The sequence below is a fragment of the Botryllus schlosseri genome, chromosome 10, assembly GCF_051294905.1.
Source record: "Botryllus schlosseri isolate E-star chromosome 10, Bs_hap1, whole genome shotgun sequence".
In the NCBI taxonomy this organism is placed as follows: domain Eukaryota; kingdom Metazoa; phylum Chordata; class Ascidiacea; order Stolidobranchia; family Styelidae; genus Botryllus; species Botryllus schlosseri.
In genome coordinates, this window is record NC_137245.1 from 22,189,966 (window position 1) to 22,208,747 (window position 18,782).

The 18,782-nt window shown below is 42.8% G+C and overlaps 1 protein-coding gene across 6 annotated transcripts in view; it reads right to left on the reverse strand.

Moving 5' to 3' along the window:
• LOC145448507 (uncharacterized) overlaps positions 1-18,782 on the reverse strand; it is an 80,802-nt gene that overhangs the window by 11,522 nt on the left and 50,498 nt on the right. For 5 of the 6 annotated variants that reach the window (XM_080326903.1, XM_080326902.1, XM_080326904.1 and 2 more), the window contains 4 exons: positions 15,838-18,720; positions 8,376-8,514; positions 6,378-6,502; positions 5,455-5,610 (listed from right to left, as the gene is read on the reverse strand). In XM_080326903.1, the coding sequence (XP_080183029.1) occupies positions 5,455-5,610; positions 6,378-6,502; positions 8,376-8,514; positions 15,838-18,720 (3,303 nt within the window). Of the gene's footprint in view, positions 1-5,454; positions 5,611-6,377; positions 6,503-8,375; positions 8,515-12,090; positions 13,841-15,837; positions 18,721-18,782 lie in introns of those variants that run through there. The other variant, XM_080326906.1, reaches the window with a different exon arrangement.

Consider the following 18,782-nt stretch of genomic DNA (forward strand, 5'->3'; position numbering starts at 1 on the left):
CATCTGGTACACGAGTATGTTAAATTAGGAAGTTGAACGATTAGAAAAGATTGCAACAGCACCGTCGAAATAAGAGCGCGTGCTTATTTTCTACGGCGGCTGAGCCCGCAACTCGCGACAAAGTTGAAAATTTTCAACTTTGTCGCGAGTTGCGAGCGACTGGTCAGCAGTTACTGATCGTTAGCTCTATGTCACCGCAATAGTTTTTCCGGGTATTGCGTGTTTTGGCATCTATAATTGTTTCCTCATTGAATTTAGACTGATTTGATACCATTTTAAAACTTGAAGCTTAACTGCAAGACCGCATTCTACTGTAAGCAGTACCGGTACTTGGTAATTACCAAAGGTCAACCAGCTCCGGCAGTACCGATACCGCGAAACTCTCAGTCATTGTATGTCTACAGGTGGATTTATCATATATATACCTTGTCTGGTGCATTTTAACCTGTGTACAGTGTACATTGGTTGGAAACTGGGTTAAGCAGGTACATGTAATCGTGGTATGTCATGGGTTCACTGATGTATATTTCAGATACCGGTACATCTCAGTACACGACGTCTGAAAATCTTTTTGTTGACTGGGTAGCAGCAGTGTAACTCTTGATGTTAGATTTCGTCTATTCTCCTCTTTATCAGACTTCGGTACGAATTGTAGTGGCTAATATTATAAGTCAGAAATGGACTATAGAGAATGAATCAACCAGGCCTACGGATCAGTTTCCATGCTTGATACCTGAGGGCGAATCGAAGATTGAAAAGGAAAGAATCCCAGAGTTATATTTGAATATTGTTAAGACTTAATTCATTTACAATAAAATTATAATGCATTTGAATGTTGTTCTCTATCATATCGAGAAATTAATGTATGAGTGCTTGACAGTTGATGCAGTCACTGAGGCAGTGGAATACAGAAAGGCTTGGTGTCTGTAGAATAATAGGCTACAGCTAGAACTCCAGAAATTTGGATCGGCAACCGGAAATATCGCCTTTAACTGGGTCACCCAGATTATGTGTTTTCAGCATTGAAATATGATATTGATTCGTTAATGGAAAAGTGTGTGCATATAAGACGTCATCTTATTCATTGACAAACCCATGTATACCCATCGAAATATTCATTTTGCGATCTATCGGGAGCTGTGCAATGTGTATCCATTGCGAGACTTCGGACAGAACGCGCAAGAGCTGTAGTTGCCGCTTGTGGGCACTGCCGGGACCAGTGTGCATTGCTTCGCGACTTACGACTCGCAACTCGCAACGCGCAACTCGCGATGTTGCGTCGCGAGGTCAGTGTGCAGAGGCCTTAATTAATTGGAGGTGTACGATTTTAAAGAAAAGGTTTCCGATCTGAATCCATGTGCAGATGATAAATGATATCCAGGTAATGATTTTGATTTGAATAATTGAAAATGTATGTGCAGGTGTCATGCAATTGCGAGTCTTGTAGACTAAAATGCAATTTTATGATAGGGACGATTTCGGGAATATCATTCATTTCAAGTAGCCTAAAATATCTTTACGAATCCTTGACTAAATGGGGAGAATGGCGTTATTTTACAATAGCTAAATCGCAGTATATAAATCACCGCCGCATTACGTGACATAGTCAGTACACAAGGCGTAACATTTCACGGCTGTATAAAAGAACAACTACAAACTTGGAACCGGTCCAATCCAGTAGATTGGGTTCGGAAAGCATAATTGATAGCGCGATGAAGTGAAGTGTTTGCATTGTCCACCATGTCTTATTCAATAATTGATTTACTAATATCAAGTTGAATCATCTACAAACAATCGACTTCGCGACAACTCTGCCGGTATAATCCAAGATAAAGAATAAGTTACGGTCAAACGACTCTCCATCGAAGTGTGGAAGCCAACAGCTTTACGCTGAACTTTACTTTGTTCGGAACTATACGTGTGGGATGTATTTCCACATGCCGTGTACTCTCACGGCTTGGATTTGTCATTCTCAGCTTTCGAATACTTTGACACCCGCACGTGGTGATTACGGTATATCTTTCGCCCGGTATAATAGAAATAGTAACACGTGGCACATCCGTCTTGAGATTTTGCTTACGCGAATCAAGGATTAGCTTGTGGGTGACTACTTTCACGGCGTATGACACTTCTGTAAGCCTGCTTGACCCAATCCATCATATATACTTGAGCGCGTATGCAGACACCAAGTAACACGAATATTTACGACGTGTTACCTTATAGCAGGGCCGGCCAACCCGTGGCCCGCGGGCCACATGTGGCCCGCGAGAAGGTTTTGAGTGGCCCGCGAGGTAATTTCCGAAATCATCAAAAATGGATTGCACAGATTGTGAACTTGAAAGGCCAACGAAAAATTTGATTAGTCTGGCCGCAACACTTGAGATGTGATGACTGAAATATCCGTTTCGACTCATTGACAGATCCATCAACCATTCATATATTGGTATATCTTCGTACACTACAATAAAGCAGAATAATTTGCGATAGATTTATCAAAGGTAAAAATTTTCTACAAGCTTAGCGCAATATGTTGTCACTCGATTTCTTGTTCTTAATATTGTTGCCCTTTTGTGAAAATTGCAGAACACCCAATGTATCAGATTGAGTCTAATTATAATAACGATTACGAGACAAAGTGTCGTTCAACATGTGCGACCATGCGTTTGCACTGGCAGTAAGACCGTCGACTATGAAACCTAGGCACGAAATGATTGACGCATGTTGGTCGCAGCTTCCGATATCGATATGTCCATGCGCCGAATAGCCCAGTCCTCGCAAACTTAGCCCAGCGATATACAGCAGGCCCGCAATATAATCAAATGACAATATTATTGACCTATGAACTTCGAAAAATTTTCGCGCTTCGCGCGGATAGTGGCCCGCGCAAAATTTCGTCAATCGAATGTGGCCCGTCGGTCGAAAAATTTGGCCAGCCCTGCCTTATAGGCAGGATCGCCATACTGTCCCTATTTATATCAGCCCTTATTTTGAAGTCTTATATTGTCCTGTTGTTTCTGTCGACAACAGGTCACAATAGCTATATACACGGATGATACGATGGCAACGGGTTGTGATAAGGACTGGGCGAATATGCTGCTTTCCAAATTTCGTCGTTAGGCTACTCGGAATGTTTGGAGACGGAAACCCTCCTTATAGGTTACACATTATATCCATAGCGAATCCAACCAACATGTTCAAATCCGATATTATCACGCCCAAATCTACGCGTGGCTATAACGGTTTCGTGCACTGTATTCCCAGAATGACATCACAAGAAAAATGCTGGAATAAATCTTGTAATGCTCGCTGTGGTTCGTTTTATGGCCGAACAAACATCCCGCATCCCCCGTTTTGATTTATCATTTAATGATCCGTCATCGAACCTTGGTACATACAGGCAGGCACCGAAAAATTTCTTTTGAAATCTCAAGTGATATAACATAACTGATATTCGCCACTCTGAAAACACAGCTTTGATGTGGAAACGCTTGAAGAGTATTACTGTCATTTGGCAGCACGCAGATTTGGCGGATTTCTAATTCGAAACTATACAATACACATTTATCGTCTCGATTCAGGGACGCTTATCGGTGGATTGTTGTTACGATTTCATTACAGTGTAAGGGGAACTTTTAATGTTTGCCAGACGGGGCACGTTTTATTTTGGAAAGTAATTAAACTACATTAGTTTACGGAACGTGATGTATTCCAAATTAAACACAGGCCGATCGAACGTCGGGGTGAGTCTGCGACACCCAATAAGAGTGAAACTAACAATACAGGCACGCGCTATACAGCGCAGACTCAAGCGCTGGGTCGGACCGTTCGCGCGTCTTCGGGTAAAAGGGAATGAGTTAATTTTTGTCTGCATCATAGGGGTTATTGAACGACGGGAACGCAAAGGAACCACGTGGTTATCGAGTCAGCACCGTCGTTTCGCCTCCCATTACGCCAGTGGTTCCCAACCTTTTTCGTCTCGTGCCCCCCTTGGCCGATATTTGAGCTAAAATTCCCCCCTATGAAAAAGTTGCCCGTGACTAAAAAATGTGCTTTTTAACGCGCAACCATTTGTTGACTGAGCAATTAATGGCCAAACATATTCCGATATGTCCGAACTATGGCGAATGCAGACCGCACTAAACTTTGGTAAAGTATATTCAAATTTGACCTGTTTTTGACCGGTCGGGTAGCCGCTGACAAAAAATAAATCACCAAGTCCGCTTGCTATGGACTTGAGTTGAATCGATGAATTTGGTACGGTATGTTTTTCACGTTAGCTCATATGTTGGCTTACAAAGTTAAACAATCTCACTAGCGGCCTTGTGCTGAATTCGGCTTGACGTTTTCCTGCTTAGTAGCAATTTGGTCGAGAGGCTGTCGCGGACCCAACGAAATCGTCTCTTGAGCCTCATTTTATTAGTGGGTGTGATATATACGGAAGGCATTTAAACATACACCTAGCTTGAAATCCGCCAAAGAAACATACAATGGTAAATAACTAATTTAACAGTTATACACCATAAAAATCTAAAAACCTTTTGAACCCAGTGTATCTTCCGATACAGTTCCAAAGCCAGATTTCCCCTAAACAAATTAAGCCAGATTCCCCCCTAAATATTTCAAAATTCCCCCCAAGGGGGGAATTACCCTCCGGTTGGGAACCTCTGCATTACGCTATGAGAGAGTGCCAAGCGCCTCATCGGCAAGTCGTGGATACCAGTTTAACAAGCGAGGCTTTGGTCGGACTCGATCTAAATAGGCGAACCAACACTCTTACCGAAAGAGTGTGTATTCACACCCACGTGCCACGTGATATACGGTAGTGTATATACACCGTAGCATACCGGACCAGAACTTACCTCAGAGTTACACTGCGGTGAAAATCAAACATCTATTCCAAATATTGCTTTCTCCTGGGGGCGTAGGATGGTATGCACGTCGGCACGATCGAGAAGCCGAACGCTCGACCACAACGCTATCTTGTCTATGTAATAGTACGGTAGAACATTAGAATGTATCGAAATTCACCCTAGTCAGTCTAGTGCAGTGATCCCCAAGCTGTCTGCCGCCACAAATTCTTTGGTGTGCCACGAATCTTATTGTAATTTTAGAACAAAACTGCATAAAAACATTTGACGGTTGAAAGTTCTGTTATTTCCGATTTGTTTGGTGAACTGAACAGATCTTATTCTAGTTTCTGAGGTACGCCAGAAATTATTATCAGAACAACATCAAAACTACGATCATTAGACGAAAAGTCCACGCTGTGTAAAACCACGGTATCGAAAAAAGTCTTTCGGACAGAAATTACAAGGTCCTGCCCTCTGTGTACCCTTCACTGTCCGCAGTTCGACGCGATAAACTATAGATATCATTCCCTCTGAATATTTTAGAAGTACACCAATCGCAACGAATAGACGAGCGTGCGACAATGTCTTCACAGTGTGGACTCACCGTCATCCTTCATCTTCCCCGCAGGCGCCTCGATGTCGTCTTCCGACTCTTCGTCAGTGACAAGGAGCACGATCTTTTGCGAGTCGCTCCTGGCGAACTTTTTGATCACTTCTGCGTGAGTGTAATTGAGCGCTCGCCCCGTGTAGGCGCCTCCATCTGTGCGCCAACATATTCAGTGAAACCACGGCAGCGGCGGAGCATTATTTTCAGACACGCTGGCAAGCGAACGCGATATGCCTTGCAATTAGGGTTGCATTTAAAACAAAGGGTGCTTTAAAACTCTTTGTTTAAAACGTGTTTTAAACAAAGGCCTTTTTAAATTGTTTTTTCAAGTTGTAAAATTATGCCATAATTGTGTAAATAATTCCCAAAAACATGTTGTATGAGCTTACGGACAATTACTACAAGATATAGCCGATGTATATCGATATGGGATGGTTGGAAACCTCAAAATAGTCGGTTCAACATTAATAGTACAGATATTTCGTCAAAGGAGCTATATTTACCCTATATTTTCAATTGCCAATCCACTGACGTCACAATTGAACATTCGTGAGATCATGGCTTTAAAAAACAAACAAACAAAAAAACAATAAAAAACATGTTTTAAATTAGGGCCTTGTTTTAAACATGTTTGTTTTCAATTGATTTTTGTTTTAAATGCAACCCTGCTTGTAATGTCCATTACACGTAGCATTCGAGAATGCGAAATTACGGTGATGGCATACGTTAAGTCTCCTTTGAACTAGAAAGCGGGGTCAGAGTTTCGATGTGATCCGTGTGGAGCCGAGAGAGCCGTATTCATTGTTTCCAACGGAGGTGGACCCGTGGTTTAGAGTCTTTTGAATGTCTGGCGTAAAGTCTTGCTATTCACTAACCCCAAAGTTTAAGGATATAATATAGCAAGATATGAATCATCTTACCGCCAAACTCAAGTTCGGTGATGGTCATAAGCAGCTCCGCTCTCGATTCGTATTCGCCAAGCGGAACGATCACAGTCGGCACGTCGGCGTATTGGACAACACTCACAAATGTTCGCGCATCGGTGCTGAAAGCATGATGTTGTAACTTATCTGTGGATCGGTGTTGGGCCAATATTTCGACTCGTGGACATATAAGCAGTTGAGCACTCAATTGTAATAGCTGGGCCGTGGGTTATAAAATAACTTGTTGGAAGAAATACTGTGAAATGAAAAAGTTCTGCATAATCCCATCTCGAATCCGTACTGTCCCAAGATTTACGTATGCTCCATAGGTCCAAATTAGAAAATGATACAAGGACAAAAGCATCTTTACCAGGGCACGTGAATATGCTTTATGACGGAAGAGAGTATTATAGCAGAACTGGCAGCTAAACTTGCACCAAGGACATACATGGGGACAAATGATAATATCAGTGTCCGCTTGTCCGGCATATGGATTTGCCTGGAAGTCTTAGCGTATTTGGAAGACACCTCGCCTTTCCCTCACCGACTAACAAAACCTTCATGGAATATACGACTAGTCATTAGTAGCTGGAATAGCAACGAATGCAATAATATTAATATGCCAATTCTGTACTTGTATTATATATGGTTAAGATGCTACGTCCATACCACGTGACTGCGTTTGTGGTTTTATTGGGTTTCATAATTTATTTCAACTATTATTTTCTTTTATGACAACGATATTTAATTAAACGAACTCTCTCTCCCTCTCTCTCTCTCTCTCTCTCTCTCTTTCTCTCTCTAGTAGCGCTTTAGGTTAATTGAGAAACGAGCTGGTCTGATATATTCTCTTACAATTATAAATATTGTATTAATATCTATTCTATAGGCGGCACTCGTCATCCAATACTTACAATTTCACGCCGATTCAACGCATTTAGCAATCGATTTGACATTTTCTCTTACCAAGCAGTAAGTCACCGAAACGAAATGTCGCGCTATGATTTACGAAATTGTCACAGACAAGTCTATGTAAATTGTCCTTTATCTCCATTTGTGCGTCGCAACGAATGACTTCCGCAATCAACCAATCACGTTGGGAGAAGATTTTTTATTTTCAGTGCCGCGATAAAAATATATGTGTACTCATTAAATGTAGTACATTGATGTAGAGCATGTGGGAAAGTGGTGGCCTACCATTGCACGTAAATTATGAGCAAATTGCGAATCAACGGACGTAGTTCAAGCAACGAATGGCGACGATTTCACGGCCGGTCGAAGTGAAGTCCGAAGCAAGGTTGAATCTCACCTCGATTTCGAAGTGGCGTAACAGTGCATCGCTAATTCTGATGCGCGGTGACGAATGTCAACAAGCGTTCATTGCTGGTCACGTTGTGTGCATTAATTAACCAATAAAATCAACAACTCAAATCAGCTTTCATTGGTGCAAAACTTCTAGATTGCACTGGACAATATAATACACGTCACTAAAGGCGGTGAACCAAATTGGAAACTTGGGAAGTTTTGTTGCTGCGACCATTGTGAAGTGGCACTTGAAACGCAACAAGTATTTTTTCCGAATTCGGTCACGGCTGCAGGTATTTGGTCTAATAAAGTCAGACTAATGCGAATTGCGTCAATGTCAGTCATAGTTTTGAGCACCTTGGGTCGAAATCTCCTTCTGGAATATTAATCTGTCTACTCAAGTAGGCATATACAGTACGCGAAACAGGCATTTCCCAGCCACTAAACATTACGAGCAAGAAATACCGGCATTTCGAAGGCATTCCCCATGAGAATATCTTCACTAGTAATATATCAGACTTCGAATAGGTAGCAGTGAAAATGGATAATATACATCAGTATTGATTAGGACGTCATATCTAGCCGGAAATGATTGTATGTCAGAACCGCATCTGTTTTATGTACCGCATGTGCGTGCGTAATCTGCGGATGGTGCCTGCAAACGATGCCTGTAAACTTGATTGAACTCACTCGTTTTTCGGAGTGACATCGAATTCTTCTACAAGATCAGCCAACCACGTTGACAGCAAATTTTGGTCATAGAGCGACGCACTCGATGGCGAATTGATTATGAAGAACAAATCCGTCTTGCCAGATTTGCACGTTGGTTCTAAAAAGATGTATAGATTAAGTAACAGGTATGGGCTGTCTAGCACTGGCGTTGATGTAATCTGGTCGATACCGCATAGTGACAACCGACAGGCGCAACGGCGCGCTACATCGTGAATGTCGAAGATCGTGACGTCATTTTGTCTGCAACGTCATAATGTATTTGCGGCATCATGCCATAGCTGAATGTTTTTCACTCTTCCCTCTTCCATTTTCACCTTAATGCATCCCCAGGATAGGACTCTAATCGGATATTAACAGACTGTATCGAAATGTAATAGCTATACACACTCATACACAGGTCTATGTCGTGAAAATGTAAATTTGTACAGCTGCGTAAACCAAAATGTATGCCCATCACTCGCCCGGCATAAACCAGTTCTGCAGATGGAAATTTATAAACTGATTAAAACACATACCAGTACCAGAGATCGCACCGCTCACAAAATTGTGGACGTTTCATTTAAAATCGTCCAAAATTCAAAATCGAAAGCATCGCTGATGGAAAACCATATTCGGTTACGCTTTTAGTGAAAATTTATTCGTCCACACACCACACGACTGCAATACTGACTTACAAGACGACAACTTTAAGTCGCTATATTTGTGATCGTCCGTGTACCCACCAGTATACTTCGCAACTTAAGGGTACTTTTCTATGTTTACATATAGTCAGGGGTGATATATAGAATACTTTGACACGTGTACGGTAAATACGTGTGGTGCCCCGACGTACACAACCAACCGCACCCGTGGGTGGGAAATTCAACTTGAAATATAATCAATCGCTCATCGTCCTCTCAAATCCGAATAGGTATCACAGAGATTCGGTCAAATAGATCACCGATCAATCATAATGATAGGGTCCTTTGTCAACATTGGTTATCGTTTGGGGTAAAAGGTGCGTTCCTGAAGTGCATTGAGGAGCCCGGAAAGCAGATTATCGCTACTGAATTCCGCGCATGTGGACTCGAGTGGATGCCGTAATTGTGACTCAACCCCGCGACTATTGTCACACAATCATATAGGATTCATTGCAATACGCTTATCCTAGTCGGGATAGAGATGAGGTTGCCAGTGAACGGCTACGGAATTGATTTACATGTCCGGAAACAAGATTGTGACTCGCTAAGCTAAATTTTAACAACATAAAGAAATTGGGAAAATTAATAAATGACAGCTTGACGCGAGCGACGATTGTGTCGGTAAAATTATCGCTATATCCTGTTCATGAACTAGAATCGTACGTAGCGTACTTGAAATGCAGAGAATCGGTTAGTTACATGCGCGACTGAGCGTCTTCTTAGCATGTAAACACAAACGACACATAATCTAAGAAGAGTGTGACTGAGCACTGAGCAGTGTGAGCATCGTATGGGGCCCTATATTCTTCATCAAGTAAAGATTCTTTCCGCGTTTCTCGACTGTGTTTCTCTCTCGACCTAACCGAATCTCAAAGCATAATGCACATTGAAATCGTAGCCATCCACGATCAATGTTCATACGGTCTTCTATACATTCAAATGAGAGGTTACGTCGAAACTGAAATTTATAGTCACAAAGATGACGTTGGTGCCTTTTCCCAAGCTATTACTCGATCATTGTGACGTTATTACCTAGGATTTATGGCTCCCCATAAATATTCATTCTGGGTACGCTTATATTGGTATCCCATTACCTTCCTTATGCTACCCCCATATCATCTTAGTTAATCTTCTTACAATCCTCTACTGAATTCGTTCAGAGGATCCTTCATAATCAAACTGACTGAAACAATTTTTTCGAACTTACCGTAACCAAACAGTGTTTTAAGCCAAGATTCATCGCTAAGCTATACAGACCTACAACACGAATAATCTCAACTTGACGTTGAAAATGAGCCTCGCGCGTATTTGTGCGAAATCTGAACCCATTCGAACCTCGGCAATTGACGTGCATCATGGATCATACATTCCCCATAACATGCCGAGAAAAAAATTCAAGTACGGTAGGTTTTTGTGCTTACAAAATGCTCATTCAAATTTAACAGTGCAGAAATATTAATCCCTCGATAGAAGAATCAACATATACTTTGTAATGTGCCGGCTACCAAGTTGTTTGATCAAGTCATATCTTCGCTACGCAATTCTGTATGACAAGAGCCGAACGAAGTCTAGTGCTAATGGAGTCACGACATAATCCAGGGGTCACCAACACGCGGCCCACGACGTCATATTTTGCGGCCCGCGACCTGATTTGAAATTTCGGAAGAACGCTTAGTAAAGCATTTTGAAATGCTGAAATTGATTTTAGTATAGACATGTTATTGTTGTTGTTATTCAAAGTGCTATTCTCTTGTGCCCAATGTCAATATTCCTCACTAGCTGTTACGGCTTCGGCGATTGTAATATCATTCCACGGAGGAAGAATTTGCTGATATGAATTGGCATAATGCCTTGACGTGCAATGGCCCACCACTGCCCAGACCGGGACGCTTAGAAAACGACGTCGGGCTTCCCAGAAGACCAAGCTTTGCGAGGAGATAGTTTTCCAGCAAGTACATTGTCTAGCTAACCACAATATCGATTCTTTAGTCCTGCGGTGGCGAATCTGCGGCAGTAGAAGGAAAATTATGCGGCCGTCGACACTTATTTTGAATAGAATGTGTTGGTGGCCGTCAATATGCAAATTGAATTTACGAATTGACTAATTATTAAGAGGCTTGCATTATTCTTGAAATTTTCTTCGCTCTATGCACGGTTCGGTTCCTCACCACGAAGAAAATTTGTTTCTGGTAGGCCTATGTTTGGGCGAATCCAATATCTTCCCACTAAACCGAAACTGCTGATGAGATGTCGAGAAATAACAACATTCAACAAAAGGTACCAAAAACAATTTGCCCACCCAAAGATGCAGCACAGCATTAATAGCTTCCCTAAATTTTCGTGGACACCCCCTGCATCAACTCTACCGATGAATTCGATCACATGGACTGAGAAACGATAAATATTTGATGGTAATATGTGGAAATTTACTAATAATAATGACGAAATTCACTCAAGAACATGAAAACTTTTTCGCGCTTCGCGCGACTGGAACACGGGTCCCTGTGCTTATTCATAACATGACTAATCACGATTTGTCTGTTGCCCATGTTAGCGTTGTACTGACGTAGAGTTATCAAAACGTGTCTGTTTAACAGCGTTGCCTATTTTAATCTCGATATAGAAGTCATGCGGCCCGCGGCCTCGACGAATTTTGAAATGTGGCCCGCGACCCGTTTTGAGTTGGTGTCCCCTGACACAATCGAAGGTTTTTGAATGGATATGTCCGATAGAACACAGTTACGTATTGGGTATTTAATAAAGGGATTCTACAACCGCTATGAAGTACAACCCTCTAAACATATATATCGGATAACTAGCACTACGAACTCACCCTTTGGCTCTCTTAGCGGCTCCCCCAGAATATCATCATCACCATAGTCGAAAACAGTTATTTCCGAAATTATTTGCCCTCGCACTTGACACGCTATATTGTAAATTAGGATCAGAGTATACTTGACGCCAAACACTCTCATGATTTAACGATTAGGGAAATGCAGGAATCTAACAGCGCAGATTACAATGTTTACTTTCTCTCCTAAAATTGCGGACGTTCACTACAAGTCTTATTGCATTTTCTCACCCAAACAAGCAATCTATGATTGCGTACCGCTGCATGCGTTGCGTACCTAAGAACGATTTCTTCTACTTCCATATTGCTTCTTGTTTGTACAACGCATATTGCACATGCACACATTCACAATTACCGCGCGGCCATCGGTGAATTCTTTACTAGGTGGGTAGCCTAGATCAACCTCATTCTGGTTGTCTGAGATTATGATAAGACCCCGGTGCACGCTATCACTGATATATGTACCTAATTTCATCTGTAGCGATCTTGACTATAAATGTAATATATATATTGTTCTACTAAGTCACTGACTAGTACATAACATAACATAACATAACATAACAACATAACAACGACTATCAGATAATTCGATGGACAAATACTGTCTAACACCGAAGTGACTTTGCTTTGGTCGGTAGCTAGTGGTAAGATACTAAGGCTTGCCAGAAGATGACGCCGTTTCCAATCCGTTCAACTGCGCTAAATCCGGTTAGAACGATATGATAATATTTGGTGATACCGACACCCGAATACCGGCGTGGAATTTGAATTTCTGCCGTCCTGGCAGCAAGTAAAACGCGGCAAGTTACGATTCGTAAAAATTCTCACGGCTATACGTAAAAGTAAAGACATTTCGATGTTAAGCAAACAATTCATAAAAGTTCGTATTTGAAGATGTCTATTGCGTCACCAAAATTTATTATCTATGAATATGACCAATTGAACATATGCGAACTACGATCGAGTAATCCTCCTAATAATTGCCTCACGTTCACAACTGCCACTTGCTATCATACACTGCAGAAGAAAGATAAGAAATCTTACTAAGGAGAACATTGCGCAGGGATGAGTCTTTGTAACTGACAGCCACTACAACAACAACAACTGAACATTCTCAATTTGAATTTACTTTTCTGTCATTCGTGTAAGTGAAAAATAGTCACATATATCTCACTGCGACTAGACCACGACGTGGTTATAATTGAACGGCGTTCTCGGCTTCGAACCTGCTGCGATATCGGTATGCAGGCGTACGTTCTGGAGTTGATTTGATATACAACTACAGATTATGCTGGGTATGTATAAACTATAATTCTTACTGAAATCAGCCATAAACACCTAATAGCATTATACAGTAAAACTCGTCTGGTGTTAGGTGTAGTAGAATATTTTTCTTCGATACACTTCTAACGAGCACTCACATTCTCTTCTTCGCTGGACTGGTTGCTACCTCTCACCTCGTCATAGGAACTGTTGGCTAGAATTATTACTCTTTAAACAAAATCATCACCAAGTTTTCGAGTGCCGGCAAAGCCAAATTTTAACCAAACACTGGCTTGATTTGAGCGCTAATCTTTCTTTTTCGAATCTATCACATTTCAAGTGTTCCTCAAATGTGACAGACAATGCTGGCTACATATTGGAGCAAATAAAACACCAAAGGTATATTGGTTACTACAGCACGCGTGGCTTGTATTTATCGACGAGGGCTGGTCTTGTCGGCATTTTCGACTTCATTTACGGCGGTAGGAAATGCTCACATTCTCTGTCTGGCCATGGCTGCTTTTTGAAGAATGAATTTTAATTTATCCCTCCGGTAAAATCGGCAATAGCATATTGTTCTTCTATCCGTTGGTCTTAGAATTTACAACGCAGTAATTCGAGAGCGCAACCTTCAAAAGATCGTAACTCAGATACTCCTTGTGGTAATGATTCCTTCAGTGCAGTCTATGAATGAATTAAACTTCCGCAAATCATGTTCTTCAATTGTTATTAATACAGACATATCCATCATTCAAACGCAACCGTATCAAACATATGGGGCCGGTCAGAAATACTGCGAAATATCAGAAACTAAATCTTATCGAAATTGAACCTTTCCTGTTGGAATATGTTCGTCTATTTCGTTAAACCTGTTGTATAATATTTAATTTTTCCAAATATCCTGGAGATGAACATTTAGTGCTAAGGTTTAGGTACGCTGTCCTAAATGCAGCGGAAGCTGATCTATCCCAGGATTATATCTAAGCAGCAGAATTATTGGCATATTTCTACAAAATCAAGGTTAGACTATTCTTTGTCAATATCTGTAGTGAATCTGTAAACTGTAAAGCAACGTCATATCACTCACACAGTCATACGAATCTGAGAAATTGGCATCCGGCAACTGCCAGCTAGTTCCTGAGTCAAACACTCTAGCGCAGTATGGTTCTCAACCTTTTTTGTCTACACGGAACCCTTTTGGACAGTCACGGAATTCCTCAAGTTTTCGTTCAAAATTAGCTCCATTATCGCACAACCGTCATCTGTCTTGTACAAATATTAACTGTAGGCTTGTAATCAACAGCCACAAAATTACTTTTCTTGAAAATAACATCATGCTATATGTAGGAATTGGTATACTTTTATTATTTCGAAGTTATCTTACAGCGATATTAATCGTCTTGGAAATCCGCGTTTCGATTTAATATGAACGAGTGCCGAAAATCCATTTCCACAAAAATGGGTGATGGCAAAAGTAATATTAACGCATAACGCTTCCGACGACATCTTTTGGTGTGATAGCAAGTAGTAACATATATGGCACCAAAATTGAGAAAAAGAGTTTTTAATTAACATATCGCCTCCAGCCTAGTCATTTCTATCTTTTCTAGCATCTCATCCTAAGGATATTCTGGACTAGTGGAGGGAGAAAATAGATTTCATGGCGATGTTTAATCTCAATATTAGGGCAGATTAGGAAAAAAACGTTTAGAATTTATACTTCAAACGACCACTAATTTGCCGAAACTGACAACTTCAAATCCAAAATGTTTTGCAAACATTTCGAAGTCACCCTGTTTAACCTTACTATGTCCAACTTTTCATTTTTCCACAAACCCGAACAAAACGTCTCTAAACAGCAATGTGCTTGTATCAGTGGGCTATTGGATATTTGATAATCAGGCAATTGAAATGAGTTTGCACAAGGATATTTCGTCTCATACGACCATTCTAATGATGTGAGTTTTGGCAATTATGAAGAGAAACTGACTCATGCTTTCCCTAAATTTAAAAAATACAAATTAACTTATCAATCATTTCACAAATTTTAGAAGTTTCGCGGACCCCCTAAAAATACTTGGCGGACCCCGGTAGAGAACCACTGCTCTATAGCACCAAACAGGCCGACCAACGAATTTATCTACCAACGATGAATAGTTCGATTCAAGCGAACAAATACATTTGCAGGAAACAACGCCCAGGCTACTACATAATCGAGATCAATTGTGGACAGGTGAACTAATTCTGCATCAATTGAAAAAGGGAGGAATAATCGGAGAACGAAAAGTCCAACCGTTAAAAAAATAAGTTTTTGCGAATAGTAGCCTAACACATCGTTATTGTTACAAAGAAATTACTACAAAGTTAAAGTAGCAACAATCGACGCAGAATAGGACAATCTACAGATTGGTCATAGATGCAGTATAATCTTGACTCTAGGGTTTGGTTGTTGTTGTTTTGAGGTATTCATGGTTATTTTCAACTGCAATTGTCATTTAGCTGCTGACATGAAGTATTTGGTACCAGACGAAAAAAGTAATTTGCGCATAAGACATCGACAAAATGAGCATTAAATAATATTCAGAGCAGAAGACTGTCGGCAAAAGTAAAAAACCAAATCATTTACCAGACTCTCCGCGTCCCCCTGGAGGAATGATATCCCCCATATGATCTTGGTCAGCGGGATCATCGGGACGCCTCTCTTGTTCCAGCGTAAGGACTTCGAAACTTGGATCGAAATCTGAGAGGTCCGGCTCCATCAGATCAGGGATTTCGGGCAATTCTGAATCATCGGTATTACTTATATCTGGAATGGTAGGTTCCATGTCGTCGAGAACTCCTCTGGTATTGGGTATGTTATGATCTTTGTCAACCGGATCCCTGCCAGTGTCAAGTCTTCTAGGATCTCTGTCATCCGGACCTCTTCCAGTGCTTGATTTGGTACCATCTGGATCCCTGCTAGTGTCAGGTTTGGTGCGATCTCTGTCAACAGGATCTCTTCCAGTGCTTGGTTTGGTACGATCTCCGTCAACAGGATCTCTTCCAGTGCTTGGTTTGGTACGATCTGGATCCCTGCCAGTGTCAGGTCTGGTGCGATCTCTGTCATCGGGATCGCTTCCAGTGTCAGGTCTGGTGCTATCTCTGTCATCTGGATCTCTTCGAGTGCTTGGTTTGGTACGATCTGGATCTCTTCCAGTGTCTGGTCTGGTACGATCTCCGTCCGAATCTCTTCCAGTGCTTGGTTTGGTACGATCTGGATCCCTGCCAGTGTCTGGTCTGGTACGATCTCCGTCATCCGAATCTCTTCCAGTGCTAGGTTTGGTACCATCTGGATCCCTGCCAGTGTCAGGTCTGGTGCGATCTCTGTCAACAGGATCTCTTCCAGTGCTTGGTTTGGTACGATCTGGATCCCTGCCAGTGTCTGGTCTGGTGCGATCTCTGTCATCCGGGTCTCTTCGAGTGTCTGGTCTGGTACGATCTCCATCAACAGGATCTCTTCCAGTGTTTGGTTTGGTACCATTTCTGTCATCGGGATCTCTTCCAGTATCTGGTCTGGTGCGATCTCTGTCATCCGGGTCTCTTGGAGTGTCTGGTCTGGTACGATCTCCGTCAATAGGATCTCTTCCAATGTTTGGTTTGGTACGATCTCGGTCATCCGAATCTCTTCCAGTGTCAGGTCTGGTGCGATCTCTGTCAACAGGATCTCTTCCAGTGCTTGGTTTGGTACGATCTGGATCATTGCCAGTGTCAGGTCCAGTGCGATCTCTGTCAACAGGATCTCTTCCAGTGCTTGGTTTGGTACGATCTGGATCCCTGCCAGTGTCTGGTCTGGAGCGATCTCTGTCATCCGGGTCTCTTCGAGTGTCTGGTCTGGTACGATCTCTGTCATCCGGGTCTCTTCGAGTGTCTGGTCTGATACGGTCTGGATCGCTGCCAGTGTCTGGTCTGGTACGATCTCTGTCATCTGGATCTTTTCCAGTGTGTGGTCTTGTACGATCCCTATCATCTGGATCCCTGGCAGTGTCTGGTCTGGTACGATCTCTGTCATCCGGGTCTCTTCGAGTGTCTGATCTGGTACGATCTGGATCCCTGCCAGTGTCTGGTCTGGTACGATCTCTGTCATCTGGATCTATTCCAGTGCTTGGTCTGGTACCATCTGGATCCCTGCCGGTGTCTGGTCTGGTACGATTTCTGTCATCGGGATCTCTTCCAGTGTCTGGTCTGGTACGATTTCTGTCATCGGGATCTCTTCCAGTGTCTGGTCTGGTACGATCTCTGTCATCCGGGTCTCTTCGAGCGTCTGGTCTGGTACGATCTGGATCCCAGCCAGTGTCTGGTCTGGTACGATCTCTGTCAACTGGATCTCTTCCAGTGCTTGGTCTGGTACCATCTGGATCCCTGCCAGTGTCTGGTCTGGTACGATTTCTGCCATCGGGATCTCTTCCAGTGTCTGGTCTGGTGCGATCTCTGTCATCCGGGTCTCTTCGAGTGTCTGGTCTGGTACGGTCTGGATCGCTGCCAGTGTCTGGTCTGGTACGATCTCTGTCATCTGGATCTCTTCCAGTGCCTGGTCTGGTACCATCTGGATCCCTGCCAGTGTCTGGTCTGGTACGATTTCTGTCATCGGGATCTCTTCCAGTGTCTGGTCTGGTGCGATCTCTGTCATCCGGGTCTCTTCGAGTGTCTGGTCTGGTCAGATCTCTGTCATCCTGGTCTCTTCCAGTGTCTGTTCTGGTACGATCTGTGTCCCTGCCAGTGTCTGGTCTGGTACGATCTCTGTCATCTGGATCTCTTCCAGTGCTTGGTCTAGTACCATCTGGATCCCTGCCAGTGTCTGGTCTGGTACGATTTCTGTCATCGGGATCTCTTCCAGTGTCTGGTCTGGTGCGATCTCTGTCATCCAGGTCTCTTCGAGTGTCTGGTCTGGTCAGATCTCTGTCATCCTGGTCTCTTCCAGTGTCTGTTCTGGTACGATCTGTGTCCCTGCCAGTGTCTGGTCTGGTACGATCTCTGTCATCTGGATCTCTTCCAGTGCTTGGTCTAGTACCATCTGGATCCCTGCCAGTGTCTGGTCTGGTACGATTTCTGCCAGCGGGATCTCTTCCAGTGTCTGGTCTGGTGCGATCTCCGTCACCCGGGAATCTTCGAGTGTCTGGTCTGGTACGATCTGGATCCCTGCCAGTGTCTGGTCTGGTACGATCTCTGTCATCCGGGTCTCTTCGAGTGTCTGGTCTGGTACGATCTGGATCCCTGCCAGTGTCTGGTCGGGTACGATCTCTGTCATCCGGGTCTCTTCGAGTGTCTGGTCTGGTACGATCTGGATCCCTGCCAGTGTCAGGTCTGGTACGATCTCTGTCAACTGGATCTCTTCCAGTGCTTGGTCTGGTACCATCTGGATCCCTGCCAGTGTCTGGTCTGGTACGATTTCTGCCATCGGGATCTCTTCCAGTGTCTGGTCTGGTGCGATCTCTGTCATCCGGGTCTCTTCGAGTGTCTGGTCTGGTACGATCTCCGTCAATAGGATCTCTTCCAGTGTCTGGTCTTGTACAATCCCTGTCATCTGGATCCCTG